A 25,117-nucleotide genomic window follows, 5' to 3' on the forward strand; every position below is an offset into this window, starting at 1 on the left:
CCTTGAAAGTCGAAGTAGTAACGCTGTCTTCGGGTGACTATGCGAGACATAAACAGTGAAATATATTCCTCAGTTGGCAACAGAGAAGAATCGGAAACATATATCCACCATTCATAATGTCTCCCCTTCTCGCAGTGCCAAACCAGGATGCTTTTTCATATCCTTCGTCGGTGCCTCAAACTTAGCTGCTGGCATTCGCTAAAATTCAGTATTTTATGCACGACCAGCTAAACAGTCGTATTCGTGACACATTTTTTTATCCGCGATCAACGACCGCAAATTACTTCGAATGTTCGCGACAGCAAAGACACTGTGCATTTTCTGTTGTAATACTACGGCTAATGCGGTATTTTTTCTAACTATCTAAACTATACTTCTACAAATAGAACTAATTTTTGTCATATTTCAGCGTGACGTCACTGTCATATCTTTAATTGTCCGAATGAGGAAAGCATATGTTGAATTTGCCACCGCCAACCTTCGCGGTGGCAAATTCAACATATTCAACAGGTAGCGGCTGTATCGTCCAAATTTCGATTTATTCGAAGCAATTATTTATTTATTTATTTTTGCGCTCGTTATAGCGCGAACGCACAGTTTTTTTATTCATTTCGAGGGGCGGTCGCGGCTCCGAAGCGACCACGCCTGATACCGCTCTTGAGCCACCAGTAGTGTAGCGCCATCTAGGGCCCTGTGAACAAGACGCCACAAACCGCGGACAAAAGTTCGCCGCTTCCGGAGGCGCCGTCGGTCCACCTATAATACTTCTAACACCGTGGCTGTGGCGGCCCAGGGGTTACGGTGTTCGCCTGCTGTCTCGAAAGACGTGGGTTCGATCCTGACCACGGCTGTCTCGCTTCGATGGAGGCGAAATGGCCCGTGTAGTGTGTGATCTCAGTGCTCGCTACAGAATCCCAGGTGGGTGAAACTATCAATGAACTTTTGTTATATTATTTTTGACGCTAATGTCGTAATTTAGCCCAGCGAAGCGTGCTAATCAATCCATATGGTTTAATTAGTCCTTCAAAATTCTGCAACACACTGCAAATGCATAAAACCTAGACATTGCGAAACTTTCTATATTGTGACTTTATCTTTCTGTAGAGTTTCTACAGAACGCCGCTGCAGCCAGAGAGCGACCGTAAACTTCTTAACTTGCCGACCGCATGCCACGAACTTGTGGTTCGTGTGCTTGTGTTGCAGAAAGTTTTCCATGTGAGAAGAAAAAGATCAATAGAAATAAGAGTTGATTCCACTACCACTTTTATGAGTGCAGACGACGTGTTTATGCGGGCTCGCATGCTTTCTTTTGTGTATTTCTTAACAGCCCCATAAATCCCTCGCGCACCATGTGTTAACGTATAATTTGTAAGGCTTCGTGGGCGGTAATATTGAGCATTGCAAGACAAAACACAGTCGTGGAGCACGAAAGCATGTATTTATTTCACAATATGTACAACATAAAGACACACACGTTGACTAGAGTTGACTGAGTAGAGAATTGTGCAGTGTTCATGACCGGATTCCCGCTTACGCGGCGTCAGGTAACGTCGCATTCCTGGAAAATGAAAAAAAAAAAAAAACGACAGACGCTGTTTATAATGCAGAAAACAAGAGGAAAGCTTCGGCTAGTTGGGTGTTGATAATTCAAACTGCAAACATCAGACCTGCTGTCTCTGTTCTTTTGTTCGGTTTCATTTGTGGAAAATGTCTCTACCAATACAAATGACGATCATGCCAGACATTGTTTGTGGAACTATAGCAATAATGCCAACGAGTATTCATGCATTCAACAATTTCTGTCTTTGTCATCATTAAGAATTGCATTTTTATTTTTTTTCCACCAAAACACGAATCATACGAAAGCGCATTTGTGAAATATCATTATAAACATAACCTTTTGATAGGTGTCTAGTGGAACACTAAAATAACCAGGCTCAAAATTACGCAACATTAGCGTCGTTAGACAAAGGACGACCCAGCCTACATGTCATCATAGAAAAAAAGCACGTGTCTTTTTTATTGAGAGAGTGACCATAAGTGCAGCCTTTGACGTCAGAAGCGTGACTCAGCAGATAAACCAGACTCACACATACTTAATCTCATAGGCGCTATTTATATTAGCAACTGCATGTAAACTTTGACACATTAAGTCATAATTTCATCCAGATGAAAAATCGTGAATTGATTTCTAATAGCTTACTTTTTATGATTCTGGAGAATAACTTTCGCATCACCGTTACTTTGTATTCTGCCGTTTATCGAGACTAATGTTGTCACTCACAAGAAAGTCAGAGCAGTCTTTAGAACGTTTTCTAAGAATATTGCACACAATTTCTACAGCACAGCTCAACGCTGAAGTATGTTTTTTTTCCTTGCTTTTTTCTATCTAAGATACAGATTACGCATTTAAGCATACTACATTGACTGAAATGTGAGCTGTCTTCAGTCCCCCAAATATATTTTCGAATAAACCTCGGGGTCTCGTATGAAACAAGAGAAACAAGAGGTTAGTATCCTTGGGGACTTTTCTTTGTGCAGGTAAATGTACAATGTGAAATACTACACACCTATTCATAATTACTGCCAACGCAAGAGTACTTACCTTCCCAGCAAGAAAGGCTTCCACAGTTCGCATCTCTTTCGAAGATTATCTCGTTTCTTGGTGAATTTGTTCAATTCTATATGGATTACGTTGGGATTCTGGACGGTGTACTTGGGCCATTCGACATCAGGTGGTGGAAGCACAGGTTTCCTGTAATAAACATGCCGTTTAAGGCAGAATTATTAACATAGCGTAAAGTTAGCCTCCTAATATGCAACCAAAAGGGGCTGTGTTTGTGGTCAAAGCAACATTGTAACACTCAGACCTCGGGAGCTGTTTTTAAGCTTTATTTATGAACCACGCGGTGGAGCTCTTATGCGCAACTACAACAAGACTGCTGAGCATACATTACTGCGATGTCGTAAAATTGTCTAATAATATTCTCATTAGTATAAGCCTATGCCGCAGTCTCCTAATATAGCTTAAAAACGAGCTCTCACTCTTGTTTCGAGAAGTGACACAGCATTCTAACCAAGCCAATCACTCTCACAAGAGTTTGTAATGACAGCCGCGTTTCATCCTCGAGTTCCCAATGAGCACCTACCCTGTTTTCACGAACGACGACCAGATCTTTACGATGTGCTTCATGAAGACATCTTCCTCTGGTGTGTAAGTGAGACGTTCGGCGAATTTGGCAGCTTTCGGTCCCAGATGCTGTGCAAGCAGCTTTCCGTCTTTGAAGAAGGGCAGTGATCCTAAGGTGTAAGCAATGTCGTCCGCATGAGCTACTCCCATCCATTTGGGCCAGAGGCTATGGGTCGGCCGGTAGTTGAACAGGTATCGGTAGGTGCTGATGCCCTGTTCGGCAGCGATTTCACCGAAGAAGACTGTTGGGCAAGAAAACACTGCGTCACCGATCATAGTGCATATGGTGGAAGCCACTTGTTCCTCGGAAGGTTTGTCATCCGTGTCGCCGAAGTAGCCTTTCACGAGCTCCTGGCCGTCTTCAATTTCGATGTGCAACATCTCCGACAGCACAATAGAGATAAGAGTGCGATGATCACTGAAGAGTAGCTTGCCGAAAATGGGAACCGAATCCTTGAGCAGACGGTAAAACACAGTTCCTTCGTCGGCCACGGACCCGAGTAGAATTTGCTTGGCTGCCAAGTGCTTCCACGTATCCGCTGAAAGGACCTTACCCGGAATGAAGTCGTCCTCTTCGGACGGTGGGAACATCTGCTGTATCATGTCGAGCGAATCGAGTTTCTCGAACAGCTGCGGTGCCTCCACTTTACGCAGGCAGGTTGCGATAGACTTGGCCTGGTCTTCAAGCTTTTTATGCTTGTCATAGCAGTTCATTGCCAAAGCGGCGAGAATGATTTTTGCTTTGCCTCCGAAACCTATGCCCAGTATCATGGATAGCGGGGTGCCGCTTTGCAGTACCAGTCTCTTGAAAAGGCCGCGACTATAAGGGGACAATGCGTGTAAGGCAGCCGAGATGCCTCCGGCGCTCTGGCCTAACAGAGTGACCTCGTCAGGGTCACCGCCGAAGCGGTCAATATTCCTTCTGACCCACTTGAGCACAAGGTTCTGATCCCACAGGCCCATGTTTCCTCGGATGCCGGCCACCTTAGAATCGAGGAACCCGAAGATGCCGAGGCGGTAATTGAAGGAGACGAAGACGACATCTGCGAGAGCCACGAAGTTTGACGGGTTGTACAAATACAAAGAAGAGTCGCCCCACTGGAATGCGCCGCCGTGTATGAACACCACGACCGGACGTTTGCTAGGGCACGCCGCGCCGCTTTGCGAACAGGGTGAGGCGGGCTTCCACACATTCAAGTAGAGGCAGTCCTCGGACGATATGTGGGTGTAGTCGATGGTCAAGTTCGGAAGGAACCTCAGTGGTAGTTGCCAGCATGGCTTTGGCATCTGCGTGGCGTCTAGAATTCCCCTCCATCGAATTTCCGGTTCCGGCCTCCTGAAGCGCAGGGGGCCCATCGGAGGCACAGCATACGGTATGCCTAAGTACGCTTCGACGTTGTTGCCGCTGACGCTCAGACACTTGCCCCGTAACAAACCCTTTTCCGTGCGAACCACTGCATTGCAGGCTCCCTGGGCGAGCGACTGCCGGCTTGAGATGCATGCCAGGACGAACGCCGCGCAGAGCAACTGCAGTAATGAGCGCCTGCCAAGATCGACAGAGAGGGACAAGGCGAGTTTCATAATGATTGCTGCCAACAGGAAGCCGGTCCAAATTGCCACCACCCGTCGGCTGTGAGCGTAGACTCACGCGAAACTGCTATGCGGGACCGAAAACGGAGCCATCCTTTTTATTCTCACGTGGCAAGGTTGCGACAAGCAGACGGAAAGAGAACATAAAGACCTGAGGAGAGTGCTTGCGATCAAACGCTCCCTCTCTCTTGTTCAGCCAGGAGTGGGGGAAGGCAGCATTCATAAAATGAGAAGCAGTCACGTGTAGAGAGTTTTGCATGGTGGCCCCACCAGGTGGCACGTGTCCCAGAGTTGCTGGTGTACGACCGTGACCGCACGTATAAATAACACGGTTTGTATTTTTCTGCAGTCCCACCCTTTCGTCTGGCTGCTATGCTGGGAGGAGAGGCGGGTAGGTTTGTCGCAAGTAGCCTACGCTAAAGAAAGTGAGGGAGGTATATCGGCAAAGTAAAAGCGAAGACTGGCTGTATCTCTGAAGTTTGGCATGAATAATTCATGACGATGCTGAAACTAGCAGTCACGTAGGACATTAGTTTGGCGCACATTTGCCGTACTTTTCGATTTCAATACCCAGATATTAACGACGGAAATGGCAGTGGTTCCGTGAAGTACCTTTTTGTCACAAATGACGCGTGTCCAGCTTCTCCGGGACGTTTCCTAGAGCAGAACCTGTTAGGAATTTCATGCTCCTCCGTAAGCAGTGACCAATGCACCATGGAGACATCCCGCAAACGAAGTCCATAAAGAACGTGTCGCAAGTAGAGGAGCATAGCTTAATGAACAAAAAAGAAACAGTTGAGAAAGAAGTCCTTTTAGGGCAACGCTATCGTAGTCGCATTTGTTTGTCTCACGCAGGATTATGCAATCCAAGCAGTTCGTGTCCTCATGAGCTGTTGCGCGTGAAGTGGGGATCACGTACGCATGAGAGGAGGCCTAAGGCGCCGCACGTTTGCTTGTCGACCTCCTGCCGTAAATATTATTTTTCTTGATTTCAAAATTCCTCTTTCAGATATTCACGGCAGTAAGTGGCAGTAGTATTTGCATTTTACATGTCGCCCGCAGGAAAGGGTCGTGCTAATATCGGTGATGTCCTTATCTATTTATTTTTTTCAAACGGAAGGTATTCGCCGATGCCAGTGCGACATAGGCATATATGAAATGATTACGCATAATATTCTGGTATAAAGCCTGATTTTTTTTTTCGTTTTGCTTCACACTTAAAACAATTTCGCCATGCTTCAGTTTTGTTGTGTTCGGACCTTTATGCGACAAAGGTAAACTAAGTATATGTTTGCATTCACGTTATGTTTATTACATACACACGCAAGCACACGCACGCCGCGCGCGTGCACATATGTAAGAAAAGGCTAAGTCAGGTGCCAGAGATATGACATAAAAAGCACTGGAACGTAAATACATCGTGCAGAAAAATAACTCGCGGAGCCGCTCGTATGAAGCACATTAACACATGAACTGAGCTCGTAGCAAAGGCAATATAAATCACACTGAAATGGTAATTTAGTTCTCATGTGGAAGGAAAAATTGCCAGACACCCGTATCACAGAGCCACAAAGAAATCAATGTTGATATCTATACTGAATCAATACTGTTATCCCAGAAAGAAAATTCTCTCGCTCTCTCTTTTCGTTTTCGTGTGCTTGCCCGCACATACTTTCCGTTCCACTCCGTTAGAGAACATTTGTAGCGACATCTTCCTATACAGGCCTCTATATAGCCATGTTAGGTTTTTCACGGTTCTCTCCAGTTGTGATTGCCATACCTTTAATCTCTCTGTGTATTTCGCGCAATTTTTTTGCGATCACTTCAGGCCTTTGTACAGCCATGTTAGGTTTTTTGTTGTGCATCACTATAGCCGTCGCTAACTTAAAACGTCAGGAGCCCTTGCCCTATTGGGAAAATGGGGGCAAGCGAAGCTTTGTGTCTGCGTGCACGACGTACTGCTTTTCTTTCTTTCTTTCTTTCTTTCTTTCTTTCTTTCTTTCTTTCTTTCTTTCTTTCTTTCTTTCTTTCTTTCTTTCTTTCTTTCTTTCTTTCTTTCTTTCTTTCTTTCTTTCTTTCTTTCTTTCTTTCTTTCCATCGCATGCGCAACTATTCCTCCTGTTTCCTTCCTCCGTGCTGGGAATCGGTCTTTCATCCACATGCTTAGCAGACAAACCCTTCAATTGCTACAGGCAACAATTACGTTCATGTGTTCAAATACAGGCGAAAATTATTTGTGGCAATGCGAAACGACAATATCTCGATAAAAGATCAGATTGCCATATCAGAAACGGCTGATCGCCGACAAGCCCACGACCGAGAGAGCATCAGTTATTGGAAAACTGCGCAGAGAAATACGCATGTGACCGGCGTACCTTCGAGGTCCGCATTTCTGTACGCTCGCCGCCGCCGGATTTTTTGCGTACGACACCGCCTCCAAATGGGTGAGTCGTAACAAGCTTCGCATGAAAACCATAGTCGTGGCGCCTGTCAGCCACTCTTGGCCCTTGCTGCTGTCATAACCATGACAATATTTTCGGCCACTGACAAACCCTAGCTGACGATGATGTAGACATAGCAACCGCGCAAATGTTCACGTTAGAAATATGGGACGAATTTTTCTTCAACTAGAAGCTTTCCTTTCTGAGAAATTCGTATAGATTTCCTTGCGGCTTCGTGCTACAAACGGGCGGTTGTCACTTATCCCTTTCATCGAAATAGGAGCGGTAGTGTCATAATGGCCCGTGGTAGATGTCAAAAGTGAAAAACACAAATAAATAAAACGCCGCCATAGACACTCAAACACAACCCACGTGCCTCGACGACGTGGCCTCCAAATATTATGCGGCGCCTGCGGCGGCCAGCTGCGCGCTGAGAAAAATCTAGAAGGGCACGTGCTAGGGCTCACGTCCAGGAGCACAGATCGTTTTCTGGGGTGATGTAGAGAGGCTATTGATAAGAAGTGTATGCAACTACTGGGCCTGTTGCTTGGCCAAAAATGCACCGCTGGTGTATAATACTCATCTATAGCCAATTTAGCGGAATAGAGCGTTTATTGTAGTTCGGTGCTCATCACACTCCTGGGTCAGTTCGATTCAACGTGCCTTGTTATTTTATTCGTCCTTTCCTCGATTTTTCTCTAAGATCTTCCTCCGCAGCGTCTTTTTCATCAATGTTTCGGCTCGGCAGGCAGCGTTAGCAGGGTATCCCCCTTTTTTCCGCAATTTATGCGCCATCAAGGAAGCAACCAAGATCATTTCTAGCAGGAGACGCGAGCGGTCGTGTGCACGCTACAGCTTATCCGCGTGTAAGAGTTGCCTTGGTGGCTGCGCCGCTTCATAGCTTTAGTGGTGTATATAATGATGACACGATTATGTAAACATGAATTATGTAATAATGTGCATCGCTATATTTTTTCGCCATCAATGTTGCTACGGCTACGATGTTTGAGACAAAAATTAGGATTAAGGAAGTTGACGCTCAGAATAAGGTGCCGACCAGGAATAGGCCACAACAGACAAGGACTAATCCTTACATCGGTGGTTAGCAAAAAAATTGAATCAGCGCCACTGCCGTAACGTTGCGAAGACTGGTTAAACGGCGGAGCTGATGGCATCATGTTCTTATTTCAATATACATTTAGTGTACCGGAGGTGAATGGTTGGGCTTGCCCAATTTCTGTGCCACATACCAGCTAGGAGTTGCGTTACACTCCGCAGCGATTAACTTCGACCTTAAACCGCTCCGCCTTTAAAACATGCGAAATTTTCTGCAGCACTCACTACCTTAATTTGTGCCAGTCAGAAGCGTCAGTGACGCGAGGTGAAGCGTAGTCGTAAAAGACAACACATCGCGGTCACTTTTGAACGATATAGTTTTCTAGCTTGAAACAGTGAACAAATTAAGAAATTTGCGAGTACTTACTATAGAGTGCGAAAAAGTCTTCCATATTCAATCTTGCACCAACAAACTTGCTCAGCTTTCGTTCTTGTAGACCTCTTGTAAAAAACTGCTTGTAGAAGATGGCCAACTGAAATACGGTTTGGATAGTGTGGAATCTGACAGGAGACAAATCTGAAAAGCGCGATTAAAAATTCCGAGCCTTTGACTTGGTTATAGCTGGTTTTCTAACGAGTTGCGAGGCGTCGCCTTGGCTTCTGCCCGTGGCTCTCGGCGAACGTTATGGGGCTTGCTGCGTATGCGCACCGCTCTCGCTACCTACTTCATCTTTATATTTCCTTGCCACCAAATTGGGGTAGAAAACTAGACGCTTGTCTGGTTGATCACAGTTCGTTTCCTCGGCTCGCTTTCTTTCTCTGTCACGCTATTTCACGTGCACATCTTTACGCCATACTGCGTCATTCGGCAACAATTAGGCAGGAACACAATAAAACGCAGCCGACGCTGCGATAATCATTGATCAGGGATGTGAGATCAAACGGGGCGAATGTTAAGACAGCGAACTTCACTCGGGTACTCGTGAAACTCTTGCTCCCGCCTTAAGAATGCATTGGCGTTGTATAGTGACCATGACGAGCTCACTTTGTATCGCACGGGTTCCTGGATCACTTCCTTTTGGATGATCCGCGTTTGTGAGCTGAAAGCGATGCCAATGTGAAAGTAATTGATCGATGATAGCGATGCTAGATCAGGAACATTTGTGTCGACTGTGGTTGTGAGGGGACTAGAGTTCATACAGAGACACTGGCGAAGAGCAAAATATAGGCGCTGTTCGTCCCCAGGATTTCGAGACATGTACAGACGGGTCCACTGTTAAAGGGAACATTTGCGGGCATGGCATGTTTGGACTTCGCTCTATTGCAAAAGCATAGTGGCTTAGATTTCCGTAAGATAACTGGTGGTTGACAGTTATGAGTTATTTTGACAGACTAGTGCAGTGTATGAACAATGTTTCCCTAACACTAGCTGCTAGAGGGTTCATTAGAGTGTTCCCTTTAACAGTGGACCATACTGTAGATGTCGCGCCATCTCTGAATGGGAACTAAAAGGGAAGCCCCTCCCCCCCCCCAAAAAAAAAAAATAAAATCTCATGAACAAAATGTGATATTGAAAACGACTCTCGGTTTCAGATACTAGGGAACGACTAGGACATTTTAGGAGTAATTCTAATAACGGGCCACAAAACGCCTACCTTCCCAGGCCATTTGAAGATTTTACCACACAGCCTATGAGAGCTGCCTCAATTTAGACCCATTTTGGCATCTTTCAACTTTCATTGCAAAGTTCTGAGAAGAGGTTTCAGAAATGACTCTCGGTTTCAGAATAGCTGAGAAGTGCTTCTTCAATTGATATGCTACTACTTTATTGTCTAGCTAAAGCCATGTAACTTCCTCGGTTGTTTTTGTCGGCCTTATTATTGTTGTTCTTAAAGCCCAATTCTGCTCCTACATTGTATCAGGGTGGGTCGGAACAGCTCGCGGTGCTCACAAAGTTTTGAATACAATGCTCAGGAGCGTGTGCGGGAGAGCGAGACGAAGAGGGTGCTTCAATGCCTCAATGAGTCCGCCTCACCACTGGTGCGTGCAGCACGCGCAATTTTAGCTTCTGTAGTGGCATCTGGTGGCAGCTTCCTCAACTACTTCAATGCAATGTCCCCAATTCCTAGCCATGCGCTCGGCAGGAATCAGCGGCGTACCATCTGGTGCACTGCCCTTCCACGCCGAGTGCGAGCGCTTTACTGTGGTGCAGATATATTGTCTTGTGCTGCCTTGTAACAACACCACTGCAGTACTATGTTTACCAAAATAACAACAGACGAAACTTTATTTTTTAAATTCTGTTTTCGATGCTAACGTTTATGCATGTTATGTAGTTACCGTTTATGTCTAATTTCGATGACCCGCTGTTATTCTCTAGACACTAGGTCGCAGGGTCGAATCTCTGCCGTGGCGGCCGCATTCTGATGGAATGTTCATTTAAATGGTTCTGCTTAGTACAATAAGTACCGGACCTTACTTTCTTTAAATGTGTTAAGTCCTACACCACGCGATTATTTAGCCAAGAAGGCACCGCCAAATGCACATCAAATAAGTAATAAATAAATAAAATTTTCCGTTTTATTTGTTTGTACGCTTATAACAGAGAGAGAGAGAGAGAGATAAAAGAATTGAGGTATGGGCCGTGGTGGGCCGCTGCCTTGCCCAGCCTCAGCCTCGGCGACCAACTTTGGGCTGTCCAGCAGGTCCGCGAAGCGGCGGTGAGGCAAGGCCTCGTCGTCCCCACGTGGGAGACCTAAGGCTCGGTCGGCGAAAGCTCTGCAGGACTATCAATAAAGTTGTTACCAACCAACCGAAATGGGATGGGCGCAGGAGCTAACATTGATGATATGGGTTAAATTCTCTGAAGAAGACAGGCAGGTTTGGCGAGTTGGTGAGTTTCCATGATGAAAATACAAGACGGCGCTTAAATCACTGTTCAAAAGAAGAAGTGATCCTGTGTGTCACTTCTTTCTTTGTTCCGTGTGTTAAGCGCTGTTTTATATTTTTACCATAATTTATCTGCCCTAGAGAAGAGTCCATTTGAGTATGATGAGGGAAATAGTCGCAGGGTCTCCTATGCATTCGCTTAAGACGACTGGAAGGCGAAAGCCATCTTCTTTTTCTTCTCGGTCGATGTATTGATCCTGCCCCGTCACCCTTCGGAGGCTTTCTGGGCCTAATGTGGTTTTGCACTGCCTCAATAGTCAATTTGCTGCGCAGCGTTCTGGAGCCTAAATCACTGCAACTTTGCCGACTATGTCGGCGGCCTCTGCGGCACTACTTAAACATCAACGCACCACACCTTTATTTTAAAAAAATGCAATTCGTCAATGCATGCTATTGTTCGGTACACTGATACTGCATGCATTGAACGTTCCTGTTGCCTGTGGACGAAATGAAGCAAACAACCAGACATACACAGAGAAAAAACAAATACACGAACTGAAAAGCTAGCACAGCGTAAGGCCGGCAAAAGAAATGAATAATATGAGAGCTGAGCAGAGGAACGTGGATGGACTCGTTGCAATTTGACCCGTGTTGTCGACTTCGTTAGTTTTCGTTTCTTCTTTGGTCGATTCTTCTTCTTGAATGAAGGAACGGTCTTCCGGCTTCGACCTGCATTTAAACAACGGTTGTTCTTATGGTACGGCAAGGTGAAGGAGAGCAACGGTACTGTAATAAATCATGCGAGCTTCGGTTAAGACGCTGCAGAACACACTGCATATACCGGATGTATAGGGCAGTTTCTTTCATGAGTGCTGGAGAGGTCTGCCACGCTCTTTCAGCTGTATCCGACGATGCGTGGAGTAATAGACAGAATGCCTGACGGTTAATGAACGTACACGAACCATACCGGACGTGAAATAGTACGCCTAGTACGCCCTTCTTCGCGCAGTACGCCCTTCTTAGAGTCATGTCATGCAGTGACGCGATTTACTGCCACCGGATAATTATTCCTAACTACTTGTAGAATTGTGTTTTGGTTTCCAATGTGAGGTTCACTGAATTAAATGGTGCATCTCTGCACAGTTTCTATTGTGTCCGAGTACACTGTATGGAAAGACAACTCAAGCTACTATGCCATGCTCAGAGACGCTGTGCAGTGCCATGACATTAAAAATATATATATATATATTTATATATGCATTTTGTTCTTCAGAATAGTAGTGAGATTAAGGGGGGGGGGTATCTCATCAATAACCAGTACTTGCGTCGCTTAAGTACTCTTGAGAGACGTGCTACAGAAGCACACGAAAACACAAAATGGTGTTCGAGCAGCTAGATTTTCGTCACCTGAGCGTGCGATAAATAACTGTTATGGTCCGTTCCACGACGAGCAAGGCAAGAACCAATACAAACTTAGGGCAAAGGTGGTTTACTGTGAGGCTTACATATAACGCAGTTCAATGCTCTTTGCAAGACAAAAGTTTGAGCAGAAGAGCATTCTAAGGGTACACAGCTTTGCAGTCTCGTAGATCCTGACATGACATTTAAAAATAGCGCACAGAAATTGGTAACCTACTGTACTGGTTCTAAGTACTGGTTCTAAGTGTGATATGGTTAGAATTTTGCGAGTTGTAATATACTCATGATGACCAGTGGAAACAAGACATAGGCATAGAAGAATATACTGCACTATGCAAGCGCTTATTTCGTGTGCATTCTTCTAGTCCTGTGTCTTGTTTGCGCTGGCCATCATGGGTGCGTGAGTGCTCGTCCATAAGCCTATTTGAGTAGTTTTTTTTTTTAAATTGTCCACTACTTTACTTACAACTATTGTGTAAGGGAAGAGGAGACGCCGGCGCCGCACATAGGCAACAATATCTCCTTACATATATTAAATCAAATAAGCATCTGTTACAGTGCAAACGGCGCTACTCGAAGAATGTTCATGTGAAGAACTCGCTGAAAAGCCATTAACTCTTGAGAAGGGCTTCCCAGGCAAGCAAGTGCAATAGTGAAGCAACTTTCTGTTTCCAGCATGTAAGAAACATGAGGTTGGTGTCCGTGAAGAAAAGAATCTGTCCGGAGCACGTATGTGGGTTTGACGACGAAAGTGTGCGGATCGTTAGTGCGCATTACGGTTATGGGCAAAGTGAAAAATGGATATAGAAAACCTTAGCCATGAAGCACTTTCCTGCAAGCGCTATTTATGGCAGGAAAACACTCTGTCCGTATCCTTTCGTGAATTTTTCCCGGCTGCTGTCGTGACAAAGTCATAAATATTTCTGGGCAACGGTCACAATTTATTTTGCGGTGCCCTCTACAAGCATGGTAATCTCTGTTATCGGAATAGAGACATACTCGTGCCATTAGTTTGGTACCGTGAAGGCACGCAGAGAAACAACTGTTCTCGCGTGACGTCAGCATATAAACTGTTCTTTGGTTTGACAGACGAAACGACTGTTTTTGTCTTCGGCATTCCCTAAAGGAGTTCAAAATACCCATACGCAACCGAATATCCTCACTGACCACCTCTGCTCTTTGTTTATATAAGTGGACAGCTAATTTTACCTTTATGAGGTTTCATCACTAGCGTGTTATCAGTACCTGTCGCGGTGGCCCAGTGGTTACGGCGGTAGGCTGCTGACCCGAAAGGCGTTGGCTCGATCCCGGTCGCGGCGGTGGCATTTCGATGGAGACGAAATACTAGAGTCCCGTGTGTTGTTCGATTTCAGTGCGCGTTCAAGAACCCCACGTGGTCGAAATTACGCGGAGCCCTCCACTATGGTGTCTCTAATAGCCTCAACCACTTTGGAAGGTTAAACCCACCAACCAACCAACTAACCGTACAATCAGTTGGCTGAAACCCACCCATTTTTTTCAAGAGCTCCAATTCAATCTCTCTGTTTTTTTTTATGCTGAAAGTAACTCTGCTTAGAAACGAAGACCGAACATTTCCGCTGATATAATGTGGACGCCATGATGACAGCTTAGAGTTGTTTAGTAGCCGATTGCCGGCACAGCATTCTCCCGTTCTGCCGTTTTTCTGTTTAATGCATGAGCTAAGTGGTGCGCAAACGAAAAATAAACATTGACGTCATATCGCTTGTAACAAGACCGCACATAATGCAGAGACACAGTACTCGTCATGTCGCCATTTATAACTCCTTCGATATTTTCCTTAGTCTCCCCCCGATCCCCTTGGCATGGATTCAGTCGTCGTCTTCATCAGCTCAGGGAGGAAAATAAAGAAGTTAGACATGGCGACTTGACGAGTACTGTGCTTGAACTTGCTTCATCACTAATTCAAATTTACGACGCGAAATACTAGCGATATCTGTGACATTTCGTTGACCGATCATTTCTCATAAACTGCGGCAATAAACGACGGCACATGGAACGTCATCGCTGCCTACTTTCGTGTTAGTTTCACATTTACTTACTCCCTCAGAAGCACTGGTTTCCACACTTCGCATATCTTCCTCTTCGGCTCCACAATAGTCGTGTAGTTGTTCGGCTCGAGGTAGATTACCCAAGGCTCGTCAAACGTGTACCGTGGCCATTTTCCGCCTGTCAAGGGCACCTTAGGTTTCCTGCGAAAACGGTAGAATACTTGAAGAGCGAACGAGGCCGCATTGCGTTCTCTCTCGGGTACTGAACAAATATGCGCTGCACGAAACACTCCTTCGCGTTGTGTTGCAACAGCACCGTCGCAGCTGTAGGGATGACGCAATGTCGTCGTGTAACATCGACATTTCATTAGGCGCACTGAACACCAATTAAACGCCCAAGGTTTCCCCTATTGCGCCACTTGTGCGCCCACGAGACTCGTAGCACCATTTCAGGGCTGAAACCATAATGGAGTTCAGTCCGCTCAGTGGGATAGGGCTATTACGAGTACATTTAAGCGACGTCTGTAGTTTCATAGGAGTAAGCATCAATATCTTTAATTGGGCAGCCCGGTGCGATGCTTAGTTATATTTAGTCGTGATATCAACAGTGCTGGCTCTTCACGGCGCCCATGTACTGTGTGCTCGATGTATGTGTGGCCGCCCAAGCGCCTCATTCTATTTATGTTTTTGATAATAAATAAGGTACTTTACCTCGTATGCAACCGTACACTACTTGATGCACCTCAAGTCACGCCTTTAACCAACTTCGTCTCGTGGCGCAACCGTGGCGTTTGCTACAGAAGTTACTAGAGGAAATCCAGGCGCCGGTGTACAGAAGCTGCATGCATTGTGGCCCAAGCATGAGAACGACGGGTGTACAGTGCACGAACTTGCGTAAACTTTTGTTTTAACAACGAAGCTAATGTAGCTCGCCGTAGTTTGTGCTGGGTCACCAGAAAACTCAAGTGGGTATGCGCCACAGGAATTGGGCAAGCACCACTACCGTGCACAGCAGGGGCGTGTGGCGAACGAGAACGAACGCGTGAAAAAGGCAGAGAGAAAGAAAGAGAAAGAGAGAGAGAGGGACAGAGAGAAAAAGGAAGATAAAAGGAAATAAATACATAAAAAGATTGAGAGACAGAGAAAAACATGGAGAGAAAGAGATGGAAAAAGACACGACAAAGAGATAGCAAGAACAGAGAGCAAGAGAGAAAGAAAGAGGTAAATAAAGCAAAACAAAGAAAGAGAGAGAAAGAAGCAGAGAGAGATAGAAAGAAATGGAAGGAAGTGAAATAAACATAGAAAGAGCGAGAAAAAGAAAGACATAGGTATAGAGAGGGAAAGAAAGAAAGAAATAGAAAGAAACAGATACAAAAGAAGATATACAAGAAGCAGAGAGAAAGAGAAAGAAGGAGAAGAAAAAATAATGGGAGACAATGAAGGCCACCCAGATGAGCTCTTCCTTCAGGCTTGGCGCCACTAGGGCGGAGCTGCCATAGTTTTTTGTTGAAATTAACATAAATGAAGGAATTATCGTCATTTCTTGACGACGGCGGACAATTTTCAAGTGGTAGTTTGGATAAAAATGAAATTTAAGAAAAAAATATATATAATTTCGCATTTGATGACTTCAAAGTTGATCGGTTTGACGCATTCCCTAATTTTCGGCGCACACGAGCACTATGCACGATGCACGAGCAAATGTCAGCGTCTTCACAAAAACGTGTAAACCTTTTCCTGTGCTTCCCTCTTCGTTGTAGCCTCTTTTCTTCATGCTCAAACTGAGCTGCGCTATACCAGTACGATAGTGTAAATCTTGTTTCCACGGCCTCAAACGGGGCTTCGTGGAAGAATTATCATGGACAACTACATATTGCTTTAGAAACTGAATATGTTGTTGCGCTGTTCTGGATTGCTTTAAAGTTCACAATAATTCACAAAATTGTGTGCTCCATAATTCGCAGTGTTTGTGCATGTAGCAGAGTTTAGCAATGTATAATTGCTTCGAAATTTGAGTCAGCAATATCTAACACAGCGCAATAAACAAGCTACAGAAACATCTTATGTGCACGACGGACCTCGCATCGTCCTTCTAGTATCTCCACAATCACAGGGTCACATTTTGATCCTAGCGATATAGCAGTGAAACTGTATGGGGACGTAGACCACCGTAGAGCAAGCTGGAGTGTGCCTACGTGCCTCGTCGTGCGCCCTTGCTCCCAGTCTGTCCAGTTTCGGTGCTTGGCACTTTTCATCTCTACGTGTATCTTAGATCAGCTGTTCCTTATCACGGTCTGTGTCGTTCACCCTGTTCTATGGCGTTCGTTGTTAGGCCGCATGTAAAGCTGCACGTAGCCGAATGAGGTGAAGGGCAAGCTCCCGATTTCACCTTATCAGATGCACGCGGAAAGTCGTCCTGACCACTTTCAGCGAATTTTTGGCTGACGCGCACGGAAGCCTCAGGGCTTATCCCAATGCCATCGTTGGGGTTGCCCAGCGGCTCGCGTCCTATGGGGCTTGACCGATCTGACCACGTGCTATGTCTTCCACCAGCGGGGCTATTGGACCCGCAGTGAACTCTGTCTCCCTCCTGTCTTCTCCTTGCTTCTTTTATGCCTCATTTTTTCCTTCACAACCTTCTCTCTCTCTCTGTTAGCCACTTGCGCGAAACAAACAAGGACGAAGAAAAGAGCGCACACGCACAAGCTTACACGGATTGCGCTTTTACGCGTGTGCTCTTTTCTTCGTCCTTGCTTGTTTTGCGCAAGTGGCTAAAAGATGAATTCGTTCTCACTAGGCCGGCTAGCAGTTTTGCCTCTCCCTCTCTCTGCTTTCATTTACTGCCATTGCACAATGCAAGGCAGTTACGTTACCCGCAGTTTTATATTCTTCACTCGCACGTATTTTGATCTATCTATCTATCTATCTATCTATCTATCTATCTATCTATCTATCTATCTATCTATCTATCTATCTATCTATCTATCTATCTATCTATCTATCTATCTATCTATCTATCTATCTATCTATCTATCTATCTATCTATCTATCTATCAACGATAATATCTATTGATATATCGATCGCTAGATATACAGATGTGTTCATTGAGTGATTATTAATAATTGTTAATTGGTGCGTTAAATTTGACTCTTACCGTTTTATTAAGACGTCACGTGTTTCACTAAATATTTGTATCCAGGCATTAGCTTCCGATCGTGAAAACCCAATGAGGAAAAATAATCATACTATGTTCTCCTACAAAACACGACACTTCTTGGCCCTTGATGCCTTTATAACCATACATCAAACGTCTCGTTATTTTACAGCGAAAGCTGTTATGAGATCACAACAAGGGCCGTTTTTGGCGCCGTAGTTTTGCCGCCGCCGCCGTCGCCGGTGTCCGTAACCACTATCGCTCGAAATAAGAAAAAAAAACGAAATAAGAAAGAAATTTTAGGATGGAACGAGGTTCGAACCTGGGCCCTCTTAGTGCGAGCCCAGTATTCTACCTCAGAGCCATGCCGGTACTTGAAACTGCTTTGCAAGAAGATCCTATACAGGCTTCATGTCGAGAAGGAACCACATTAACATATGTAATGTAGCGTGGTAGAAGAGTTAAATAACAACCAAGCTTCACACAACGCGAATTCTGTAACCAGGAGTCACACAATGCGAATTGTGCAACGAGTGGCTTGTTGAATGCTTCCAACCCATTACAGAAGGCTCTGCCATAATTCTTCATCGTCATCAGCCACAGCATCAACAAAGTGCACATAATGCCTTACAGGTGTTTAGCAGTTACCACGGTTCTCTGCAGAATGACGAAAAATTGCATAGTGGCTGCTTCCCTACTTCACAAAAATTATGATGATTTATAGCGTAGTGGGTTCCTGGCAAGTGCACTTCTATTGGTTGGCAAGGAAGCCCATAAGGCTCCCATGATCCATTTCTTCAGGCTCTCGATAAAGTTAATTCCCTCTCTCTATCTCTTTCTCACGTTAGCGTATGTTATAAAGCGTGGTGGGAGAGTGAAATAACGACCGGACGTCACACAATGCGAATTACTTAACTAGTGGGTCTTTTAAAGCTTCCAGCCCATTACAAAAGGTTCAGTCATAATTCTTCATCGTCATCAGCCGTCGCATAAAGAATGTGCGCATAATGCCTTACAGATGGTACCTCGCTTCTCCGCAGAATGACGAGTAATGTCGTGGTGGGTGCTTCCCAACTTCACAAAAATTGTGATTTGTGGCGTGGTGGGTACGGTACTAGTGTACTTGTATTAGTAGCCACAAGAGAGTTTACCCCGCCACGGTGGTCTAGTGGTTATGGCGCTCGACTGCTGACCCGAAGGTCGCGGGATCGAATCCCGGCCGCGGCGGCTGCATTTTCGATGGAGGCGAAAATGTTTGAGGCCCGTGTACTTAGATTTAGGTGCACGTTAAAGAACCCCAGGTGGTCGAAATTTCCGGAGTCCTCCACTACGGCGCCTCTCATAATCATATAGTGGTTTTGGGACGTTAAACCCCAGATATTATTATTATACACAAGAGAGTTTATAACGGGCACTAGAAATGCCGCTCTTCGAGCTTTCGCTGTGACTGTGCTGCGCTTTCCGCGCAGACCTCGCGTTTTTCTAGTGAAGCATCAGTTGTATTTCTGTGAGAGTGTGCTGATGCTTTAATGCCAGCATGAATGTAAATAGGTGAAAATGTACCTTAGCTTTGTATGTTACTTGGGCCACTGTTCAGGTAAGTCAGAAAAAAAAGTATTCCTTCAGCAATACTGCCTTGTATTGAAGGCCAGTATTACACGGCATCCCTGGCAGCGTCTTAACGACACTGAAGGCGGAGATGTTTACGCAGACAAAACACCTTGACAAGCTAATAGGATAGTTGTTAAAGCGTTGACTAGAATGTCCATTACCTTGCAACATTTTGTTTGTATCAACCGGGCCTTATATCCTGTCTGGGAAGGTGTGGGCGTACGTACGGCTACGTTTTAGACTTGATTTTATTCCGGGCAGTAGGTCCTGCTTTCCAACGACTGGTATCTTGTTCTTATAAGTGTGCGTACGTTCAATTTCCGTGCTTAGGACGCCTAAGTATGTTAGTACTACGCCATACTTGCAAAATGACATTACGGTGTCCAGGGACGCAAACACGTGTCCTCATTTATTAAGGAATCTACACTTGTGTCTTTTTCTTGCATGCGACCGGCATATATAAATATATGTTGCCTCTGAACGGCTACGATTTATTGCATGTGTGCAGGAACTCAACCTGTGGTTTTATGAGGCTTCTCACGTTTTATCTTGCCATTTGATCTTCTAAATGGCCTCCGTTTAATTTCAAGCTAAAACTACTGCCGGCTGTACGGGTCTCCGTACTTTCTCAAGATGTTTGCGACATCATCTGGCCTTGATACCTTGTAGGCTCTGTGGCAAATATAGCTACATTTAATTTGAAAGCATGAAATGTTTAATGAAGTTACTATTCTGATTATCTTGAGCACGGAGTCATGCCAGCTTCGACATGGGTAAGCGAAACCTTCCCTTATGGCGTTATTTGTGGTATTATTGTCTACTTTTCTTTCACCTTCTGTGCGCCCTGCGTGGGTGAAAAAACGCGCAGTTGAAAACGACAGGTTCTACTACGCGTGGAAATACTTTGTTTACAGTGTTTCGAGCTGATATCTCGTTTGACAAAACAGAAACAGGAATTATGAGGCTGAATGAAAATTAGTGGTGTCACGGGCCTTCTATGTCAACATTTTTAGTAGCGGAGCTGTTTAAAGCTCGAGGTAAGTCTGGTGGCGTCCGCAAAATTTCGGTCGTGTGTTTGCCACAGGAATTGGGCAAGGCATCCCACCCCCGCACACGCTAGACACAAATAAAATCTGAGAATACATGTTTTTTGACGTCAAGCCAGTAGAGCAAGGTTTTGCTGCAGCAAAATAATTAAAACTGTAGATTAACGCACAATGCAAGCTGATAACAACCATCAATTACATTGAAGTGAGCACACACAACAAGGGTCATTTTGGCCCGTTATATCTCGTGAACAAAGCAAATGAGGACATATGATATTAAAACCGTGTTTTCACTGACATAAGCGCTCTTCGATAAAAAATTGTCGTCAATATTGAAACTGGTGTTTTTTTTTTAATTTTATTTCTTGAAGATGAACTTTCTTGAAAAAACTCGCTTCTTTAACTATTTTTTAGATGCGAAGTATCTCTTGCTCGGGAGTATGTAACGCGGCGTGGTAATCCGCACGCGGCGTAGTAGTCCGCACTCACACTACACATGCGCGACTCTCCTACTTCCCTCTCTCCAATAGCTGCGCGTTACTCTCTCCACTTCTCTACCAGCACCTGCTTGCGCTTCTCCTGCGTTCTCGCTTCTGCTCTCAGGGCGCATACGCTACTCTCCTCCTCTAGTCTCATCTCCTTCAGGTGGTAGAGCGATGCGCGCGTTCAGTCCAGCGCTTGCTTCGATTGGCTCCTCTGAAATGCGGGCTCGACATGCCGAAATTCTCTCCTGCGCAGCGCCGCGATGAGGGCCAGCGCATGTTCGTCCCCTCCCCCTCTCTCTCCTCTCCTACGCTGCCTCTCTCTCGCGCGCCTGTCGACCGTGTTCCCCGCACGCCCTGTGAGAATTAACGGCCAGGCTAGAGGGAAGACACGAGGCGCGTAGTGTTCCTCTTCGCGTTCCACGACGCTCGGTAGCATGCCCAGCGAACGCCAACGGAAAGCGATCGTGCAAGTGTTCCGGCTTCGCATCGCCTCATGGTCCCCTTTAGCTGGAGATGGTGTAATTTTTCTTCTTTTGCGCTGCTCGAACGAAAATTATCTTCTGCAGAAATGTTGCAAATGCTATTTTCTATAATTGACACGGTTTTGAAGTTTCTGTATTTAATAGAAAACGCGCCAAGGTGCACTAAACTTAGGAAACGTTTTTAGTTTGGTGTGTTTGTAGCATTTTTTTACATTTTTTTTCCTTTCGAGGACTGCATGAAGAAAGCATGGATGTCATTCAGAGTAATGCGAACTGAAAACAGCAGAAAATTTTTCAACAGAACTGTTATAGTTCGCTTTCAATTCGACCGTGAAATCCGAAAACATTGCGGCGAGCAAAAACAGAACGGCCGGACCGCCACCTTCAAATATATTTTTGGCACGCTGGGAGCGATTGTAGGAAATAAAATTTGCGGTTCAGTGCACTTTGAATGTGCCCACATATTATATAAAAAACCCAGACAAAACAAAAATATCGACCCTACATGCATGTTCCATCTTTCGTGGAATCACCAGCGAGCGAAAGAAAGAGAACAATAAATATAAACAAAGAAGGCCGTCCAGCTCCGCTGTCCCTTCAGGCTTGGCCCCACCAGTGCGAAGCTGTCATCAGTTTTTTTTAATGATCGTATAAGTCTATGTAAGACGTTAAACCTCAGAATTGATTGAAGGACATTGAAAATGGCGAGTCTCAGCAGAAACAAAACACATGTGACGGCATCCGTGCTGGTGTACAGGTCGTCCCAGCTATCACGCAGCACGATTTTAAAAAGGAGGAACGAAGTTACGCGAAGCACGCCTAGTGCATATTGTTCCCAGTACACTGTGGTAGCCACTACTAATTTTTTCGTTAATGAGGTTTAGTTGATTATTCCCAATTATGTTTCGAATTCGACAAGTACTCACGTAATCATTAAAATGTCAATGAAGCATATGCTCAAATGACATCTAACTGCACTACGTTCGGCAACTTACTAACTACGTGCTCATTTTTTGCCGGCTGATAAAGAAAGCCCGCGAAATCTGAAAAAAATGACACGTGGCTAGACTGCAGCGCGCATCAGGAAGCAGCGCCCTCAAACAGGATCACTGTGAAGTAGCAAGTCAAGAGTACGCTCCCACCGTTTGCGGGTGAGAGCGTAGCCACGTGTCATTTTTCAGATTTCGCGTGCCTTTTTTATCAGCCAGAAAAAAAAAGAGCACGTCACTAGTACGTTGCTGAAAGTAGCGCACTCGTCGTTTGAGCATGCCTAGATAAGCCTCATTGACATTTTAATGATTAGGTGAGCACTTGTCGAGTTCGAAACATAATTTGGACTAATTAACTAAACCTCATTAACAAGAAAATTAGTAGTGGCTACCACAGTTCACCAGGAACAATATGCACTAGGTGTGCTTCGCGTAACGACGCTCCTCTTTTCTTAAATCGTGCTTCGTGATATTTGGGACATCCTGTATATAAGCGCCCTCTGAACGGTGGCCACGCTTTTGTCAGATGTGCTCACCCGTCCGAGTAGAAGGTTCCCCAGGCAGTGACGAGCTCCTCCATGAAGCTCTTTTCGTCGGCAGTGTAGCGTGCAGAAGAAAGGGCCTCTTTACCTTTCAGTCCGAATGGAGCCGTGATCCGAGTTGTGTCGTTTACAAATAGTAGAGATCCCATGGTGAAGGGAAGGTCGTCACTGTGAGCGACGCCAAATGATTCGGGCCAAAGGCTGTACGAAGGACGATGAACGAACACGTATCGATAAACATTGACACCTTGCTGCTGGGTTAAGATGTCCGCCATGATCTGAGAAGGGCAGTAGAATATGGCGTCACCAAACATTTCGGCAAAAATTGTCTCTACTTCTTCGGGCGCCTTGCGTTTTTCGTCAGGACCGCCGAAGTATGCTGTCGCAATTATTCGACTTTGCCACACAGGAATGTCCAGCATCTGTGACATGACCAAAATGGCTACCAACCTATATTCGGATAAGATCAAGTCCCCGAATCGCGGGAAGGCAGCCTTGAGGTGGCTGAGAAACACAGGCCCTTCATTTTTGACGGTGCCCAACAATATCTCGGTCGTGCCAAGGTTGTTGTAGGCGTCTACGGACAAGATCCTCGTCGGCAAAAAGTCATCTCCGTCGATGGGAGCGAACATTTGTTTGATGAAATCGACCCTCTGCACATCGTCAATGATACGCGACGCTTCTTTTTTCTGAAGACAACTCAGAATATCTTTCTTCTGTTTGTCCAACGTCTTGCTCAAGTCGTAACAACCGAGAGCTCCGGTTATGGTGGTAAACTTTCCGACCCCCTTGAAGAACAGGCCTATCACGAGGGACAATGGGCTTCCGCTTTGCATGACGATCCTCTTCAACAAATTTTTGCTATGGGATGAAATAGCATGTAGTCCAACGGACGCTGCACCTGCACTCTGCCCACTCAGCGTTACTTTGCCTGGGTCACCTCCGAAGTTTCTGATGTTCGCCTGCACCCACTTGAGAACGAGGTTCTGGTCCCACAGACCCATGTTACCAGGGATGTCCGAGTCTTCTAAGGAAAGGAAACCAAATATGCTCACTCTGTAGTTGAATGTCACGAACACCACGTCTGTCAGAGCCACAAAATTTGCAGGGTCGTTTACGAAGAGCGAGGAGTCGGCCCACTGAAACACGTTGCCATCAACAAACACTACAACCGGCAGATTTCCTTCGCAGGATTCTGGCGTCTCGCAAGCTGACGCTGGTCGCCACACATTGAGGTACAGGCAGTCTTCCGAGGCGCTTGAGTAGTTCAGCGTTATACCAGCAAATATGGGTAGAAGTAGCTGTTTGCAAGGCGTTGGCTTCTGGGTCGCCTGGTAGGTCCCGTTCCATGCTTTTGCGGGACGTGGTTTCTCAAATCTCAGTTCCCCAACCGGCGGTTCGGCGTAGGGTATTCCGAGAAACGCATCAATTTTCCGGCCGTCTATTTCGACACGCTTCCCAACTACGTTTCCACTGTCGGTGATAGCCAGTGGTGTTTCAGTTTCCGTTGTGCACAGGTTGAACAAACAGATGATTAACAACACTTCGGAGAACGCCATGTGTAGCACGCTGCGAGTATGGATTCGTTGTAAGGACGGCGCAACGCCAGTCGTTCGCATGATGACAGCTACAGCTGCACGCGATCGATCGTACACTGGTTGCGACGAACGTAATCTCCAACCGAGGGCTTCTTGCGCGGTTGTGACAAGCCCCGGTATATTGCCCCGTTGGGAACGAAAATGTTTCTTGTGAGTCTCCCATAGTGCTGACAATTTGCCAAAACAAGGAAGTCGTGGTTTTTGCGTCAAGGGCGTCGGTGACTTCGAGGTCGATAGAGAGAAGCGCGTCTTTCGGCAACGTTATACTAGTTGATGGCGGAAACTCGCAAGTTATGTCGTCTTTCCGGCTCTTTGATGACACAACATAAGAGGCAATCTATGACGTCACTCCGGCAAGTGTAAATAAATGGTTTCCCTTTCTTTGCACCTATTCAACAACGCCTCGAGGGAACTCGTACCGTTTTCGCGCTATTATGGGACTGAAGGAAAGTACGGGGTCGTTGAATAGCACGCTTTATGACCACTTCTTTGTGACACCACATCTCGTGGCAGGCAGTTGCGTGTGTCAAGATTTGTCAAAAGGCGACTTTTGGTGCTTTTCATCCAGCTTCAGGGGAAGAAGCAGTCGAGAAA

The 25,117-nt window shown here is 45.6% G+C and overlaps 1 protein-coding gene across 1 annotated transcript; it reads right to left on the reverse strand.

Annotated features, from left to right (window-relative positions):
• Positions 1-1,419: 1,419 nt before the first annotated feature.
• LOC119393344 (uncharacterized) lies at positions 1,420-24,661 on the reverse strand. Its single transcript, XM_049415869.1, has 6 exons — positions 22,920-24,661; positions 14,667-14,816; positions 11,731-11,895; positions 3,150-4,820; positions 2,606-2,755; positions 1,420-1,558 (listed from the first exon to the last, which is right to left on the reverse strand). Exons 1-6 carry the CDS (start codon positions 24,542-24,544, stop codon positions 1,531-1,533), a joined length of 3,789 nt encoding a protein of 1,262 aa, XP_049271826.1. The 5' UTR covers positions 24,545-24,661; the 3' UTR covers positions 1,420-1,530.
• Between the last annotated feature and the right edge of the window lie 456 nt (positions 24,662-25,117).

Source organism: Rhipicephalus sanguineus, chromosome 5, assembly GCF_013339695.2.
Source record: "Rhipicephalus sanguineus isolate Rsan-2018 chromosome 5, BIME_Rsan_1.4, whole genome shotgun sequence".
NCBI classification, from domain to species: Eukaryota; Metazoa; Arthropoda; class Arachnida; order Ixodida; family Ixodidae; genus Rhipicephalus; species Rhipicephalus sanguineus.

Bases quoted from the DNA above. Each gene is read 5' to 3' on its own strand.
- LOC119393344 (XM_049415869.1), bottom strand. From the start codon at position 24,544: ATGCGAACGACTGGCGTTGCGCCGTCCTTACAACGAATCCATACTCGC. The intron at 11,896-14,666 runs GTAAGTAAATGT...GTTTAAATGCAG, and splicing joins AAACCAGTGCTTCTGAGGGA to GTCGAAGCCGGAAGACCGTT. The intron at 2,756-3,149 runs GTAGGTGCTCAT...TGTTTATTACAG, and splicing joins TCGTCGTTCGTGAAAACAGG to GAAACCTGTGCTTCCACCAC.